This window comes from Oncorhynchus mykiss, chromosome 16 (assembly GCF_057628025.1).
Source record: "Oncorhynchus mykiss isolate SJ-2025 chromosome 16, ASM5762802v1, whole genome shotgun sequence".
Lineage (NCBI taxonomy): Eukaryota > Metazoa > Chordata > Actinopteri > Salmoniformes > Salmonidae > Oncorhynchus > Oncorhynchus mykiss.
The window spans coordinates 63,341,430-63,357,907 of NC_143037.1; the positions used below are offsets into that span (position 1 = coordinate 63,341,430).

General features: G+C 40.4%; 1 protein-coding gene across 3 annotated transcripts in view; it reads left to right on the forward strand.

The window, feature by feature from the left end:
- LOC110492468 (solute carrier family 12 member 5) overlaps window positions 1-16,224 on the forward strand; it is a 100,433-nt gene extending 84,209 nt beyond the window's left edge. Inside the window, exons 16-26 of one of the 3 annotated variants that reach the window (XM_021566815.3) lie at window positions 5,209-5,313; window positions 5,564-5,732; window positions 5,829-6,024; window positions 6,135-6,304; window positions 6,393-6,524; window positions 6,650-6,757; window positions 7,312-7,434; window positions 8,404-8,570; window positions 9,177-9,191; window positions 9,289-9,422; window positions 9,616-16,224. In XM_021566815.3, the coding sequence (XP_021422490.1) occupies window positions 5,209-5,313; window positions 5,564-5,732; window positions 5,829-6,024; window positions 6,135-6,304; window positions 6,393-6,524; window positions 6,650-6,757; window positions 7,312-7,434; window positions 8,404-8,570; window positions 9,177-9,191; window positions 9,289-9,422; window positions 9,616-9,707 (1,411 nt within the window). In that variant the 3' untranslated portion in view covers window positions 9,708-16,224. Of the gene's footprint in view, window positions 1-5,208; window positions 5,314-5,563; window positions 5,733-5,828; window positions 6,025-6,134; window positions 6,305-6,392; window positions 6,525-6,649; window positions 6,758-7,311; window positions 7,435-8,376; window positions 8,582-9,176; window positions 9,192-9,288; window positions 9,423-9,615 lie in introns of those variants that run through there. The other 2 variants (XM_090203707.1, XM_090203709.1) reach the window with 2 other exon arrangements.
- The last annotated feature ends 254 nt before the right edge of the window (window positions 16,225-16,478 follow it).

Below are 16,478 nucleotides of genomic sequence, written 5' to 3' on the forward strand. Positions count from 1 at the left end.
AGAGAGTTTTCATCTGTATTTTTGGTAGCTGTCTACATACCACCACAGATCGATGCTGGCACTAAAACCGCACTCAATGAGCTGTCTACCGCCATAAGCAAACAGGAAAACACTCATCCAGAGGCGGTGCTCCTAGTGGCCGGGGACTTTAATGCAGGGAAATTTAAATCAGTTTTACCTAATTTTCTATCAGCATGTTAAATGTGCAACCAGAGGGAAAAAAATTCTAGACCACCTTTACTCAACACAGCTCGCCCTCCATTTGGCAAATCTAACCATAATTCTATCCTCCTGATTCCTGCTTACAAGCAAAAATTAATGCAGGAAGCACCAGTGACTCGGCCTATAAAAAAAGTGGTCAGATGAAGCAGATGCTAAACTACAGGACTGTTTTGCTAGCACAGAATGGAATATGTTCCGAGATTCTTCAAATGACATTGAAGAGTACAGCACATCAGTCACTGGCTTTATCAATAAGTACATCGAGGACGTCGTCCCTACAGTGACTGTACATACATACCCCAACCAGAAGCCATGATTTACAGGCAACATTTGCACTGAGATAAAGCTGCTGCTGCTGCTGCTTTCAAGGAATGGGACTCTAACCCAGAAGCTTATAAGAAATCCCACTTTGCCATCAGATGAACCATCAAACAAGCAAAGCTTCATTACAGGACTAAGATCGAATCGCACTACACCAACTCCGACGATCGTTGGATGTGGCAGGGCTTGCAAACTATTACAGACTACAAAGGGAAACACAGCCAAGAGCTTCCCAGTAACATGAGCCTACAAGGCAAGCTAAATAACTTCTATGCTCACTTCAAGACAAGTAACATTGAAACATGCATGAGAGCATCAGCTGTTTTCCCGATGACTGTGTGATCACGCTCTCCGGAGCCGATGTAAGTAAGACCTTAAAACAGGTCACAAAGCCACAGGGCCAGGCGGATTACCAGGACGTGTACTCCGAGCATGCGCTGACCAACTGGCAAGTGTCTTCACTGACATTTTCAACCTCTCCCTGTCTGAGTCTGCAATACCAACATGTTTAAAGCAGACCACCATAGTCCTTGTGCCCAAGAACACTACGGTAACCTGCCTACATGACTACCAACCCGTAGCACTCACGTATGTAGCCATGAAATGCTTTGAAAGGCTCATATCAACACCGTTATCCCAGAAACCCTAGACCCACTCCAATTTGCATACCACACAAACAGATCCACAGATGATGCAATCTCTATTGCACTCCACACTGCCCTTTCACACCTGGACAAAAGGCACACCTGTGTGAGAATGTTATTCATTGAATACAGCTCAGCGTTCAAACACCATAGTGCCCTCAAAGCTCATCACTAAGCTAAGGACCCTGGGACTGAACACCTCCCTCTGCAACTGGATCCTGGACTCCCTGACGAGTGTTAAGGGTAGGTAACATCACATCCGCCACGCTGATCTTCAACACAGGGGCCCCTCAGGGGTGCGTGCTCAGTCTCCTCCTGTACTCCCTGTTCACTCATGACTGCACGGCCAGGCACGACTCCAACACCATCATTAAGTTTACTGATGACATAATAGTGGTAAGCTTGATAACCGACAATGATGAGACAGCCTATAGGGAGGAGGTCAGAGACCTGACCGTGTGGTGCAAGGACAACAACGTCTCCCTCAACATGATCAAGACAAAGGAGATGATTGTGGACTACAGGAAAAGGAGGACCAAGCATGCCCCCATTCTCATCGATGGGGCTGTAGTGGAGCAGGTTAAGAGCTTCAATTTCCTTGGCATCCACATCATCAAGAAACTAACATGGTCCAAGCACACCAAGACATTTGTGAAGAGGGCACAACAGAACCTATTCCCTCTCAGGAGACTGAAAAGATTTGGCATGGGTCCTCAGATCCTCAAAAGTCTTTACAGCTGCACTATCGAGAGCATCCTGACGGGTTGCATCACTGCCTGGTATGGCAACTGCTCGGCTTTCCGACCGCAAGGCACTACAGGGGGTAGTGCGTACGGCCCAGTACATCACAGGGACCAAGCTTCCTGCCATCCAGGACCTCTATACCAGGCAGTGTCAGAGGAAGGCCCTAAAAATTGTCAAAGACTCCAGCCACCCTAGTCATAGACTGTTCTCTCTGTTACCGCACGGCATGCGTTACCGGAGTGCCAAGTCTAGGTCCACGAGGCTTCTAAACAACTTCTACCCCCAAGCCATAAGACTCCTGAACAGCTAATCAAATGGCTACCCAGACTATTTGCACCCCCCCCCCCCCCCCCTCCCCACGCTACTGCTACTCACTGTTATCTATGCATAGTAACTTTAATAACTCTACCTACATGTACATATTACCTCGGCACCAGGGCCCTCGCACATTGCCTCTGTACAGGTACCCCATTTATATAGCCCCGCTGTTGTTATTTAATGCTGCTCTTTAATTATTTGTTATTCTTATCTCTCTTATTTTCTTAAAGCTGCATTGTTGGTTAAGGGCTTGTGAAGTAAGCATTTCACTGTAACGTCTACACCGGTTGTATTTGACGCATGTGACAAGTAAAATTGATTTAATTTAAGATCTGTAAGTGATTTCTGAATTCATGCTGAAGTTCACGAATGGCCTGCTGCACCGAGGTGGCACAGGAATACGAAACTGTGTCATCTGCATAGAGATGAATGTTACAAGTATTAACAGTGTTTCCTATGTCATGAATGTACAAGGTGAACAACAGTACTAATAAATCAAACCCTGAGGAACACCTTTTTGAATCTCAAGGAATTCAGATTTAACCCCATCTGTGAAGATGACCTGAGTTCTGTCACTAAGATAATTCTGAAACCTTAAACGGGCTGTATATCCCAGGCCTATTTTTGATAACTTCTTCAGCAAAACAGAATGATTAACAGTGTCGAACGCCTTTGACAGGTCAATAAACAAAGCAGCGCAGCTCTTTTTAGCACCCAAGGTATTGACAAGATCATTAACAACTAGCATTGTTGCTGTGGTAATATTATGCCCAGGCCTAAACCCTGATTGGTTTATATTAAAAATACAATTATCAGGTAAAAAGGAATTAAGTTGTACATTAACCAAGGATTCAGGAATCTTCACTAAAGAAGGTCGTCTTGAAATGGTGCGATAGTTGTCAAGAACCTTTGTATCCCTCCTAATGTAGTGGCAGCACATGTGGATTTCCATGGTTTGGGAATACTTCCTGATAACAATGTTAATTCAAATGTGTGCTACAGAGCCAGCAATAAAGGGAGCTGCACACTTAAGCAGACCAGGCTGCAAATGATCAGCCCCTGTGGATTTATTTTGTCTAATGTTAGCAAAGCATCCAGGACCTCTTTATCGGTGAATTTCCAAAAAGAAAACTCCTGACCAGCATTTTCAGTCAATATATTTTCACCATCAACAAACTATTATTTTCAAGAGCTGGCTTTGAAATACATTCAAATACATAGCCTGCAGAGATAAAATGGCGATTAAAATTAAATCTACATTTATTTATTGGGGGAGAGAAGAGGAGACACAACCTTTCAGTGACATAACAACTTTCCAGAATGTAGCTGGTTTCCCTGTACATTCAGATAGTGTATTAACATAATAATCCGATTTTGCTTTTTTAACTATTTTTATACACACCGATTTCTCAATCGCCTGAAAGACTGCCAGTCTGGGCCCGAGTCTGTGAATCTAGCTTTCGCCCAGGCAGCATCTCTGTTGTGTATGACTTCAGATAGCTCAGGACTGAACCAAGGGCAAGACCTATTTTTTAATTCTCAGTTTTTTAAAGGGAGCATGTTTATCTGCAATACAGTTGAAAACATTTGAGAAGGGATTCAGAGCCAACTCTGGGTCAGGTCATGCAATACAATCAAAGTCACCAAAATAAAGATCACAAAAAAAGGCCTGTTCATTAAAAAAAAATGTATTCCTCTATGGATCTAGTCATCCGTATATCTTTGACACATACAATGGGACAGTGGTCACTAATATCCAAAGAAAATACCCCACTCCAAGCATATTACTCTGGAGTATTTGTAAATATGACGTCAATCAAAGTTCGTAGGGTCCTTTAAGTTTGGACGAGTAGGCTTTGTCATCAGCTGGCACAAATTTAGATTTAGTACAAAAATAATTTAAACAGTCAGTCAGCATCCTGCATTCCCCATGCAAGATTAAAATCTCCTGCGATCAACACCTCTGGGGTTATAAATATTGCAATTAAATCAGTGAGTTCCTTTAGTACACACTTCTTGGTGGAGGGTGGACGATAGGTTCACATAACTGTTATTTTTTGGTTTAAACCCAACTAAAGACTTAAAGCCAAAAATTCAAATTGTTAAGGACTGGTGGTAGCCTTTAACAGAGACAAAGAAAGAAGATTATTTGTGTAAATTGCAACACCACCACCTTGGCCTTTCCTATCAGCCCTAAACACATTTTAATCAGAGTTTTATCAGTTAACCAAGTTTCAGATCAAATAAAAATATCAGGGTCTGCCTGAGAGGTCCACATCCTGACATGATCCATTTTAGGTAATAAACTATGCATGTTAAGTTGTTAAAATGTCAAGCCTTTTCTGCATTTAAAATCACAGAGTTTCAATACAAGTCAGATTACTTTGAGATTTCAGAGCAACAGGAGACTCAAAGATTGGATTATACGTATTAGGAAAAGAAAAGAAAGTAGGAATAGCAGTTACATTTGTCCGGTTAGCACCATTTGGCATGTCACCACTTTCAGACACAACATGTGGAACTCTCACAGTGACCAAAGAGGAGATGGTAAAAACTGACTTACATGTAATGCTAATATTGTCCTCATATATATATATATATATATATTACAATACACACACAGTACCAGTCGAAAGTATTTATTTTTACTATTTTCGACATTGTAAAATAATAGTGAAAAAAAAGTGTGAAACAAATCAAAATATATTTTATATTTGAGATTCTTCAAAGTAGCCACCCTTTGCCTTCATGACAGCTTTGCACACTCTTGGCATTAAAAAATATATGTGAATGAAATATAAATCAAACTGGAGATTTTGAAATACAATGGTTAAACACTGTTGGGATGTTCTCATGTTCACACTCACAGGCTATTAAACACACATACTAAGCATCAGTGAACATTTCAGTTCATTGATGGTTAATTGGCTCTAACTCTCTGCTCGGTGTTGTGTGACAGGGCAGAGAAGGAGTGGGGAGATGGTATACGTGGCATCTCACTCAGCGCTGCTCGCTTCGCCCTCATGAGGCTGGAGGAGGGACCGCCTCACACCAAGAACTGGAGGTCAGTGAGTCACAGAGAGGGGTACTCACAACTACAAGATACACTTCCATTATTGCACAAGCTTTAGTCATCATCTATACCATACTGAACTCAAGGGAAATTTATTTGATTATATTGAGATTTGATATTGATATTTGATATTCATGAATAATAATAAAAAATACATTATCTATGGTATTTCTGCCGGTTTCCAGCTTTAGTCTCTCTGTAAATCTGAATGTGACTGATGGTTGATATTCTTGCTGGTTAGGCCTCAGATTATGGTTCTGGTGAGCATGGATTCAGAACAGAATGTGGAGCAGCCCCGTCTGCTGTCCCTGACCAATCAGCTGAAAGCAGGAAAAGGTCTTACCATCGTGGGTACCTCAGTGGTGGGCACCTTCCTCAACAACCATGCAGAGGCCCAGAAGGCAGATCAGGTTTGTACTGTCTGAGAGACACACACACAGAAACAGTGATGAATCATTTATGAATCATTTATAACACCCTGGTCTCTCTTCCACTGTGTGCTCCAGTCTCTGAGGAAGCTGATGGAGACAGAGAAGGTGAAGGGTTTCTCCCAGGTGGTGATCTCCTCCAACCTGAGGGATGGGACCTCCCACCTGATCCAGGTCGGGGGGCTGGGAGGCCTGAAGCACAACACTGTGCTGGTCAGCTGGCCACGCACCTGGAAACAGGCAGAGGACAACCTGCGCTTCAGGAACTTCATCGGTGAGTTAGAGGTGGTCAGATGACAGGTTTTTCACTATGCTAAGAATGCTTTGGGAAGGTTTTGTGTGTTATCATCATCATATCCTAACTCATGTTCAACACCTCTGCAGAGGTGGTTAGGGAGACGACTGCAGCAAGCATGGCTCTGCTGGTCCCTAAAAACATCGCTGCCTACCCGTCGAACGGAGAACGCTTCACTGAAGGCCACATTGACGTGTGGTGGATCGTCCATGATGGAGGCATGCTGATGCTGCTGCCCTTCCTTCTCCGCCAGCACAAGGTGGGATCACATTTTGGGGATTTGGAGAGAACATGTTTTTCAGTGTTTGTTATTCAGCAATCAGCCATAGACTTTCTTGTGTTGACAGGTTTGGAGGAAGTGTAAGATGCGCATTTTCACCGTGGCCCAAATGGACGACAACAGCATCCAGATGAAGAAAGACCTGATCACCTTCCTGTATCACCTGCGTATCGATGCCGAGGTCGAGGTGGTGGAAATGGTGAGAGACAAAACCATGTTAAATGTTTTTAACATATGCTCCGTAAGGTGATGTATTGGTGAGAGCAATGGCAGTTCAGTCAAATAATGTGCATTGATACAGTATGTTTTAACACCCATTTTTAGCATGACAGTGACATCTCAGCCTATACATATGAGAAGACCCTGGTGATGGAGCAGCGCTCCCAGATCCTCAAACAGATGCACCTCACCAAAAATGAGATGGAGAGAGAAGTAAGCCCTGACACCTCCCTCCTCTAATGTATAACTCATAGTTCACCTCTACCTTGTTATTTGTATTCAGCCAGCCATCATCACTCACTGGTTTTGAAATGCAGGCAACAGGGGAAGGCAGCAGGGGAATGATTATAATTACTGAGCTAGGTTTAAAATGCAATCTCTGTGTCTGCACTTGCCCTGGACTGATCTATCTCATTAATCAAGAAAGCAGACTGAACAATATTAACATCAGATAAGATAAAGTGTGAGGACTTACAGAACAACCTGTGTGCTCTAACAATGACTATTCCACTTCAAAAACAAGTATTCATTCTATAATGTCATGCATGTAAAAATAAAAAAAATACAGAAAAACACATGCTACAGAACATAAGCATCAAATCTGGCTTTGCGTTGAGCTATCCACCCCTCCAGTTATAATCTGTCAAGTATTGACACATTGCTTCTCTGTGATTTGTTGTACCAGTAACTTACATATCTCAACTCGAAGTCTCATGTTTGAACTCTTTGTCTTTCTTTAAAACCTCTTGCTGCTTTGATTTTCACAGATCCAGAGCATCACTGATTCATCCCGTGGTTCTATCCGTCGTAAGAACCCGTCTAACTTGCAGTCTCAGCAGAGCAGTGAGGAGCCGGCAGGAGTCAGCGTGGAGGAGAAACCAGAGGAGGAGGTACAGAAGTGTCCTCATACCTAACTCTCTGATCAACCTTTGTACTATGTGTAAAGGATGCCACACTGCTTGCTTAACGAGCACCGATTCTTCCTGATTTGGCTCACACCGAGGCTCCAACCAAGGACCTGTGCCTTGCTAGCGCACGTGACCGCCCTCCTAAAGCATCTTACCAGTCAGCGTCACGTGAAAAGCTAGCTATTCTCTGGCATAAGTGGGGACACTTCAGGCTGAGGAGTAAGTTTCACACATTCCCACGTTCTACATTCACCCCTAGAACTTACTCAACATTGATCCCAGTGTTGAGCTGAGCGCAACTGTAGATCCGAGTCACTAGGCACCACTGTAAAGGACACCACGCTGCTTGCTTAGCTAGTACCACATCCTACTGATTCAACTCACACCGAGCCTCAAACCCAGGACCTGTGCCTTGCTTGCAGACGTGACCACCCCTCCTAAAGCGTCTTACCAGTCAGCACCACATGAAAAGCTAGCTATTCTCTGGCATAATTGGGGACACTTCAGGCTGAGGAGTAAGTTTCACACATCCCCATGTGCTACTCTATCTGTCCTTCATTCTGCTGTATTTAAATGGTTCTATTTTTCACCATCTCTCTCATCCGCTGCATTTTTTTATTTGTTCTGTCTATCCTCTGTCAACTCTAGGCCTACTGCCTTACCTCATCCTCTGTCAAAATGCCAATTCTCTCACTTTGACATTGTTCTCTGGCGTGTAGCATTTTAAGGGGACCTTTTCCTCTACAGCATAAAGAAGGGATATGACAGAACGGCATCTTACCTAGTTTCTTTGTTACAGTGCCCCAATTGTGCTTTCAACTCACCGCCCAGTGGTGGTCTGGTGTTTTTATTGCGTCACCCCAACTGACAGATCTCTTTCTTTCCTTCACCCTGTCACGTTGTTGTGTGGTGTCCCTCTCTTAGTCTGTGGCTGTCTCCCGCCCTAAACAGGTGCAGCTGATCCACAATAAGAACCCCACGTCCCCCACCACGCCCGCAGGGAGCGCTGCCACCCCCGGGTCGGAGGTGCAGATGACCTGGACAGACAAGGCTGAGACCCAGGCTGCAGCAGGCCACCCAGAGCAGGGCGGGGTCAAAGACATCTTCAACATGAAGCCGTGAGTCTGCTGTCACTTTCACTTTCAATCACGTGTCCGAAGGCTTGTGTGGACTACTCTCTTAGGGAAAAAAGGTGCTATCTAGAACCTTTAAAGGTTCTTCGGCTGTCCCCATAGGAGAGCCCTTTGAATAACCACTTTTGGTTTCAGATAGAACCCTTTTGGTTCCATGTAGAACCATCTCTTTCAACAGAGGGTTGGTTCTACATGGAACCCAAAAGTGTTCTACCTGGAACCAAAAAGGGTTTTATCTGGAACCAACGAGGGTTCTCCTTTGGGGACAGCCGAAGAATGCTTTTGGAACCCTTTTTTCTGGGAGTGTATTCCTAAACCGTGTTAAATGCGGAAGAGACATTTCAGTTGAATGCATTCAGTTGTACAGCTGACTAGGTATCCCCCTTTCCCTTTAAAGTAAATAGAAAATAAGGTCAAAGTATTTATAGGTTGTTACTGTTGGGGGGTGGCAGTTGTTTATAAGCTAGTTTCAGAAGTAATACCACAAAGGTTTGAAAGGCTTTGAGTGTCATCCGCACAACACAACTTCTCAATGTAAGTTCAGTGTTGTAAAGATCTCTGCATTGTCATTCTCTTCTTAACATGCTGCAGGGAGTGGGAGAGCCTGTAAGTATTATATTAGCATGATGTTTAAATGTTTTCCATGCTTGTTGTGAAATAGCAGTAATGATGCAACATGCATTCTGTAACCTACTCCCGTCAGGAACCAGTCCAACGTGAGGCGCATGCACACAGCGCTGAGGCTCAATGAGGTCATCATGAAGAAGTCCAAGGAGGCCAAGCTAGTGCTGCTCAACATGCCTGGACCACCCAAGAACCGCATGGGAGAGGAAAACTGTATCCTATCATATCTTTGTCATAGATATGTTATATTATAGACTTCTCTATTTTATAATACTATAACAATACGTAGCTTCTACTGTCATAAATGTAAGTGAAACCAAAAGGCTCAACAGGATAGCTAGCATGAATAGGCTACAAAAGCCAGATGTGAAAACTTGCTTATTCCTTAACTCTAATCCTTTCTCAGATATGGAGTTCCTGGAAGTCCTCACCGAGGGTCTCAACCGGGTCCTCCTAGTACGTGGTGGTGGACGCGAGGTCATCACCATCTACTCCTGAGAGACCTCAAATCAAATCCACACCCCTTCACCTTGCATCTTAATGGTTTATGGCCCCTGCTTCCACGCCCCCTGCATCTTTACTTCAGTCACATCCCTCACATCCCACCAACACCCCTCCCCCCACACACACATACCCATATACACATAAACCCGTCCCAAAACATATCAGCTCACTTTGCACTACGTAGTTAGTACCCCCCCCCCCCCCCCCAAAGGCACCAGCTCAATTCTCCTTTACTCTCAATCACCTCTACCAGCATAATGTCTGCTCATCTCATCATCTAGAAAGCTGTGGAATCAAACCTGTTTAGGTTCTTCAATGGCTATCAGATCACTAGATGTCAAATGGCACATGAGTTTCTTCTTATACAGAGGAGTGGACATATTCAAAAGACAAATTATTCCCCAAACTAGAGGTCAGATGTTTTTGTTGTGTTTGTCCTTGTGTTTTATTTTATCTGTCTGTCAATCTTGTTGCTTTTCTTCTTATTTTTGTAGGGATGTGGGTTACTTGCAAGAGAAGGATGGATATATTCTCATTGCTGGTCTATTTCATGTTTTACTTTTTTTTTTAAATGTATGCATTAATTTATTTAGAGAATACAGTATGTTTTTTTGTTGTGCATTTGGTTGTTTTATGTTATGTACGATACGATGTGTTGAAATCATTGAGGGAGGAGGGTGGGTCGAGAATTCATCAGTCATCAGCAACATGTCTTCCTATGGATTGTTACCTTGAGGACACCTGAGCAGCAGTGAAGTATATTACAGTCGGAAGGAAGGAGAGAGGAACAGCGTTCATACCAGTCAGTTCACAGGCGGTATTTGAAATGTGCTTAATGAATTGAATACATTTAATTTGTCATTGAATTGACTCAATTATGATGGAGTTGGTGTTGATCACAACCCTGGCTTTTTATACTGTGATACTGTGAAGAAAACAGTACAATGAGATATTTGAAGTTGCTAAGAGACACATCATGACCTCAACCTTTGACCCCCCCCCCCCCCCCCTCAAAAAAAAGCTGATTACTGTAAATAGTGTCCTTTGTCCAATCATTTAATATATATTACTACTAGCTATACCTAGAGTGCTGACAAGACTTTTAGGTGGCATAAACTATTGTTATACCAGTGATAGGACTGTAAGAAGAAACCGTGAAAAATGTATTGATATAACGTAGATAGTAATTGCAAGAAACTACTGTGTTATCATCTAAAACAACATTATATTTGTTTAATACTATCATACCAAATGGCAAACATTTCAATATTTTACCATGTAGTAGTTTACATTAGAAAATGTGAATTGCTAATTTAGAGACACTCAAACTATGTTTGTGATATATTTTTAGTAAATACATATTTTTCTTCATCATGATTTGGTTTACACTAATTCCAGTCTAGAAATGTGAATTCTATAATTCTTGCCAAATACAAACATACAAATTGTGCCATATGAAAATAAATACCTTTTTGATACAAACCTCTTTGTAGTACCAAGGCAAAACTGTGTATCGAATTGACTATGTGTAAGGTGGAATTTAGCAGTGAAATTACAACTGGTTTGAATGGATAGTTTTGAACCCAGCATTACTGCGAATCTTCACAACTTTGTACTAGAATGGGAAGAAACATCATTTATTTTCAATGTGGCACAGCTATTTATTTGCTAAATATAATATTACTGTCAATTCCTAAGTTCTGCATATTTACAAGGTCATGTCTAAAGCATCAACCCTGAACTAATACATGAATCATTAATTATTTTTGTAAACAAATATTATATGGAAATAGATACATATGTGTACATACAGACCTCATATTTGCAAGTATTTCACATATTAGTTTCTGTGCCGTGGAGGGCACTGTTTACCATGTGGTAGAAACATATTATATAAAGTCTTATCTATATAAATAACTCAATTATTTTTTGTATTATATTGTTTTCAAAAGAAAATTGTTGAATTTTATTTATTGAATAGTTTATGTAAAAACTGGATATTTTGTGTGATGTGCACTGTATTTATGTGAAGGATATCGTTTATCTAACATATTAGGACATTATAGAGGTTCTAACATTTCAAAAGCTGCTATACTGATCCATGTGTAAATATTGAACCAAAAACATATGGGGGAGTAGAAAGGGCATACAGGGTTGGGGTGACTTGAATAGCAAGGCAGCTAGTCAGTGGTTTTCAACACTGTCCTTGAGGTTCAACAGTCAGCTACGTTTTGCTCCAACAAATCACATAGTCAATAGAGTTGTTAACTGACTATTGATGTTGACATGACGCTGTTTTTGTGATAAAAAAATATATATACAAAGGGATTCACAGCTGACATTAGTCAACCAACATCTCTACTGAGCATTATTTAGTTGGAGCAAATGCAGCCTACTTGAGGACCAACATTGACGAATATTGCTCAATTAAGTTAAGTTTAGATTGAAGACCTGAAACAATCATTTGAACTAGATATCTAAGGGCAGTTCTGAGGGCAGATAAAAAATATATAGAGTTTATTTGAGATATAAAATATTCAGGTGTTTCCCAAATAGATTTTAAAATATGCTGAAGTCAATGAGGGGACTGACCTTTTTAGGTGTTTGACTGGTCCCTTGGATCCCAGTAAGACACGCCAGTACGTTTTGTTGACAGCTCTTAGCTGGGAAAGAGGTGATTAGGTCTGGGGTCTTTTCTAGAAGTTAGTGGTAAATAGTTAACCTCACTCAGCACACTTACTAAGTGTCACACAAATACTACCTACAATCAAAATAATATCATCTTGGAAATATTTAGCTATACAGTATATATAAATATCTAACTATTTAAATAAAATCTAAAATACTATAATGTATATACAGTAACTCAAAATATTAATATGATTAAAAATAATGTATTATATCCCTGTTTGCATGGTGTTTGTAACAGTAGTTTCATATGGTTTTCTTACGTTTTATTCTCGCTGAAATCTTATTTGGATTGAGTAATGCATAAAGTAAATTGTCCAAAGAGTATCTTTTGAACTCAAAATATGTCATTGTTTAGTCTCGGAAAACCCAGACACAGCTGGAACATTGTTTACAACCCGCCTGGCTAGGGAGACTAGTAATTGATTCAATATGTTTGGCCTCAGTCATCAATTAACTACAGAAAACTTTAAAAGATATGGCGATTTGGAATATGAATTTTTGTGTCAACTGGGTATCTATGCATTTCAAATCTACTGTAAAACTAAAACATAAGGCATTTCTTGGACATATATTTTGTCAGAATATGTGCAAAGTTCAGCTGTGTCCATCGCCATATCAACAGTTTGACATGGGTGAAAGATGTTATCCGGGCTTGGGAGTACACTGCTGAGCCTATTGTTGTTGCATGAAGCTGAAGTTTCAAATGCTGCAATCTTCGGAATCAAGTAGATTCATAGCTTTTTTGTGTGTGGAGTTATTGAGTACATGAGATGACGAGTGTTGGAGCCATCGAACTATAGAACTAGAATATCTATGTTTTGGAAAATGGCTGTGTGTTGGCACATGGATGTCCGTTGTGCAGATCATCTGTATGTTTGGCTACAGTATGGTTCTTAGATATGTGGTTTCTATAGACACATAAAATCCTCCCTTATAACCAACCAACCTACTGATTCACCAGCAGTTTGACTGTGGTAGTTATTAATATTACAACAAAACCAGGGCTTCCACCTTTGGCAGAGGTCAGAGAGACCTTTACAGTATGGTATTATATTCACATGTTTGATGACTCCATCTTTAGAAGGGGGAAGGATGTCAGTGACAGAATTGTTGCAGTAAAACTACCATCCTTCAGGTGTTTCCCAAGTATCATGTCCCAAATATCAGGGCTGTCAGAGTTAACTTGAGTTAACTTTTTGTAATTGTAGTGTACTAATTAATTGCATTGTCTGGAAATGTTCAAAATACCTAATATATAGCTAAAAAACAAGTTGACAAGTTGACAAACAAGTTGACATTGACGATAAAGAAAATGTGCTTTAACAATGTACCTAATTTTGCTTACCATTAGTTTGGACAAAATCAAGGTGTCAATATTATTGTAATGCTTTTTCTGTACAAAAGAAATCTTAAATTACTGCTCAATTTGAGTTAATTCTGAATTTGAGATTAATCACAGCAAATCCTGCAATTTAATTCGATGAAATGTTCTTAATTGTTTGACAGCCCTAGAAATATTCACTGAGTGTACAAAACATTAGAAACACCTTCGTATTATTGAGTTGCACCCCCTTTTGCCCTCAGAAAAGCCTACATTCTTCGAAGCATGGACTACAAGGTGTTGAAGCATTCCACAGGGATGCTGAACCAAGTTGAGTCCAATGCTTCCCACAGTTGTGTCAAGTTGGTTGGATGTCCTTGGGTGGTGAACCATTCTTGATACACATGGAAAACTGTTGAGCGTGAAAAACCCAGCGTTGCAGTTCTTGACACACTGAAACCTGTGCCCCTGGCACCTAGTATACCCTGTTCAAAGTCACTTAAATATTTTGTCTTGACCATTCATCCTCTGAATGGCACACATACACAATCCATGTCTCAATTGTCTCAAGGCTTAAAAATCTTTCTTTAACCTGTCTCCTCCCCTTCATCTACACTGATTGAAGTGGATTTAACGTGACATCAATAAGAGATCATATCTTTCACCTGGTCAGTCTGTCATGGAAAGAGCAATGTTTTGTACACTCAGTGTACATTAGAAACCTTCTCTTGAGTAAAACAAGATGTCAGATAATCTAAATCTTTTAACAAACAGGGTGTGATAAGGGCTCTCAAATCCATGTATCCTTACCCTGTTACATTGGACCTTTACTTGCGCAGACTACATTGAAGTTATGAAAGTGTTCATCTGGAATGCACTTCTGTTTACAACCCTGTAAAAGAACCTGAATAAACTCAGCCAATTTCTTTAGACCATTGATTTATTCATTTAGAATCCAACATGTTATATTGCTGAGAGGCTATTTGTGTCAGTCCAAAGCAGGGACAGGCTTTTCACTGTGATAGTTCTAGCGCATATGTGCACAATTGTGAATAATTGTGATTGGTTTAATGCATGCACGTAATGTAGTGTGTTTCTGCAATTTAATATTCCGCATTTTTATATTTATTTAAATGTATTTATTTTACAATTTAGGTAAAGCATTTGTGGCCACAAAAAGTAAATCACAGTGGTAATATAACTGCAATGGTCTTACTGTGCACATTTGCTCAATAATTCTTGATACATGTTGATTTAGATTGAAAATGAATAATTATGTAATTATTTAACTGAAACACTGAGTTTGACCCCCAATACAAGTATGTCAGCGGCTTCCAGTGTAATCACAAGTCACAGGGGAAATACAACTCTAATCAATCATAACCCTTGTGAAGAGTTATTCAGTCCAAGGAAATCTAGACACATCATTCTATTCGTAGAACCTTCCTCTACATCTGTGTCTCAAATGACACCCTTTATTTGCAATGTTGGGCACTTTTGGACTTGGTCAAAATCTGTGCACTATATGGATGAATTTGAAGAAGAAAAAAACTGCCATTTTATGTACAAGCTCCAACTGCTGCATTGCACTTCCACCCATATTCTTCTAAAATACCAATTGTTTTTCATACAGACCTATTCTTGATTAAGCAAGGAACTGTTTTGCTGATTTAACTGATAACAATGCATAGTGTGAGGGGGATTTTGTAGCTTTTACTGAGAATGGACTACTGTGTGTTCTCTATTCTGGTTTCCTAAGACTTTAGAACCTAGTATATGCATGTAGATGTGCCGTTTTCATGACAGTAAAGTAAACCTCAACACATTGTATTAATGTTGAATAAGCCTCCTTTTTTTTTTAGAAGGTTGAATTGTTGTGCAACCCTCATGATTCCTTCATCATCTCAAGAAGTGTGAGCACTTAACGCAAGCAGGAGAAAAAAAACTAAAGCTAGTGTTTCTAAATCGTCACGTATGATACTGTATTTATACTGGGTCCATAAGAGCATTGTAATGCATTTTTAAATGTAGACCTTTATGTAGATCTATGAATAGCTATCTTGATTAGTAATTGTTTTGTGTTCACAATTTTATGTTCCCTCTCCTAGGAACAAGGAGTGATGATGTAGAAAAAAATGTAGTGGCGTGTTCAGTTATGTCAGTGTCTGCTGAGTGTGTGTGTATGTGTATGCATGTGTTTGTTTGAGAGAGGACATTGTATTTAATGAAAAGATGAAGAATAAAGATGGGACATCTGTAAATAAAACAGTAATTATCAAAGTAGAGCTTAGATGTTTAATTTGTGTGTCAATGCAAGTTTAATATTTTACAGATATAGAACTATGTATTCTCTATTGTGTTCAATAATGATATATAAACAGTTGTTTTACTGTGTTGTTTTACCATGTCAAAGGCGTATACATCAATGGCTAATGGTTTCCTCAAACCATTTTATAGATTTGTCTGCACAAAATGCAATAAACTGAAGTCATTTTATTATAACTTTGCTTGCAGGCGTATTCTTTGTTTATAGCCAAACTATTGAGGGTCTTACTAAACAGTTCAAAGCATATTAAATGCTTAAAAACACTCATGAACTTCTTTGGTCCAGTGACATTTTCTAGACAGGGAAATACTTTGGGAGTGAAACAGTACTTTTATATGTGAGGGGGGCAGGAGACCATTCCAGTCAGCTTGAGTCGTCACTACAGACCCGGGTTCGATTCCAGGCTGTGTTGCAGCCCGCTGCGACC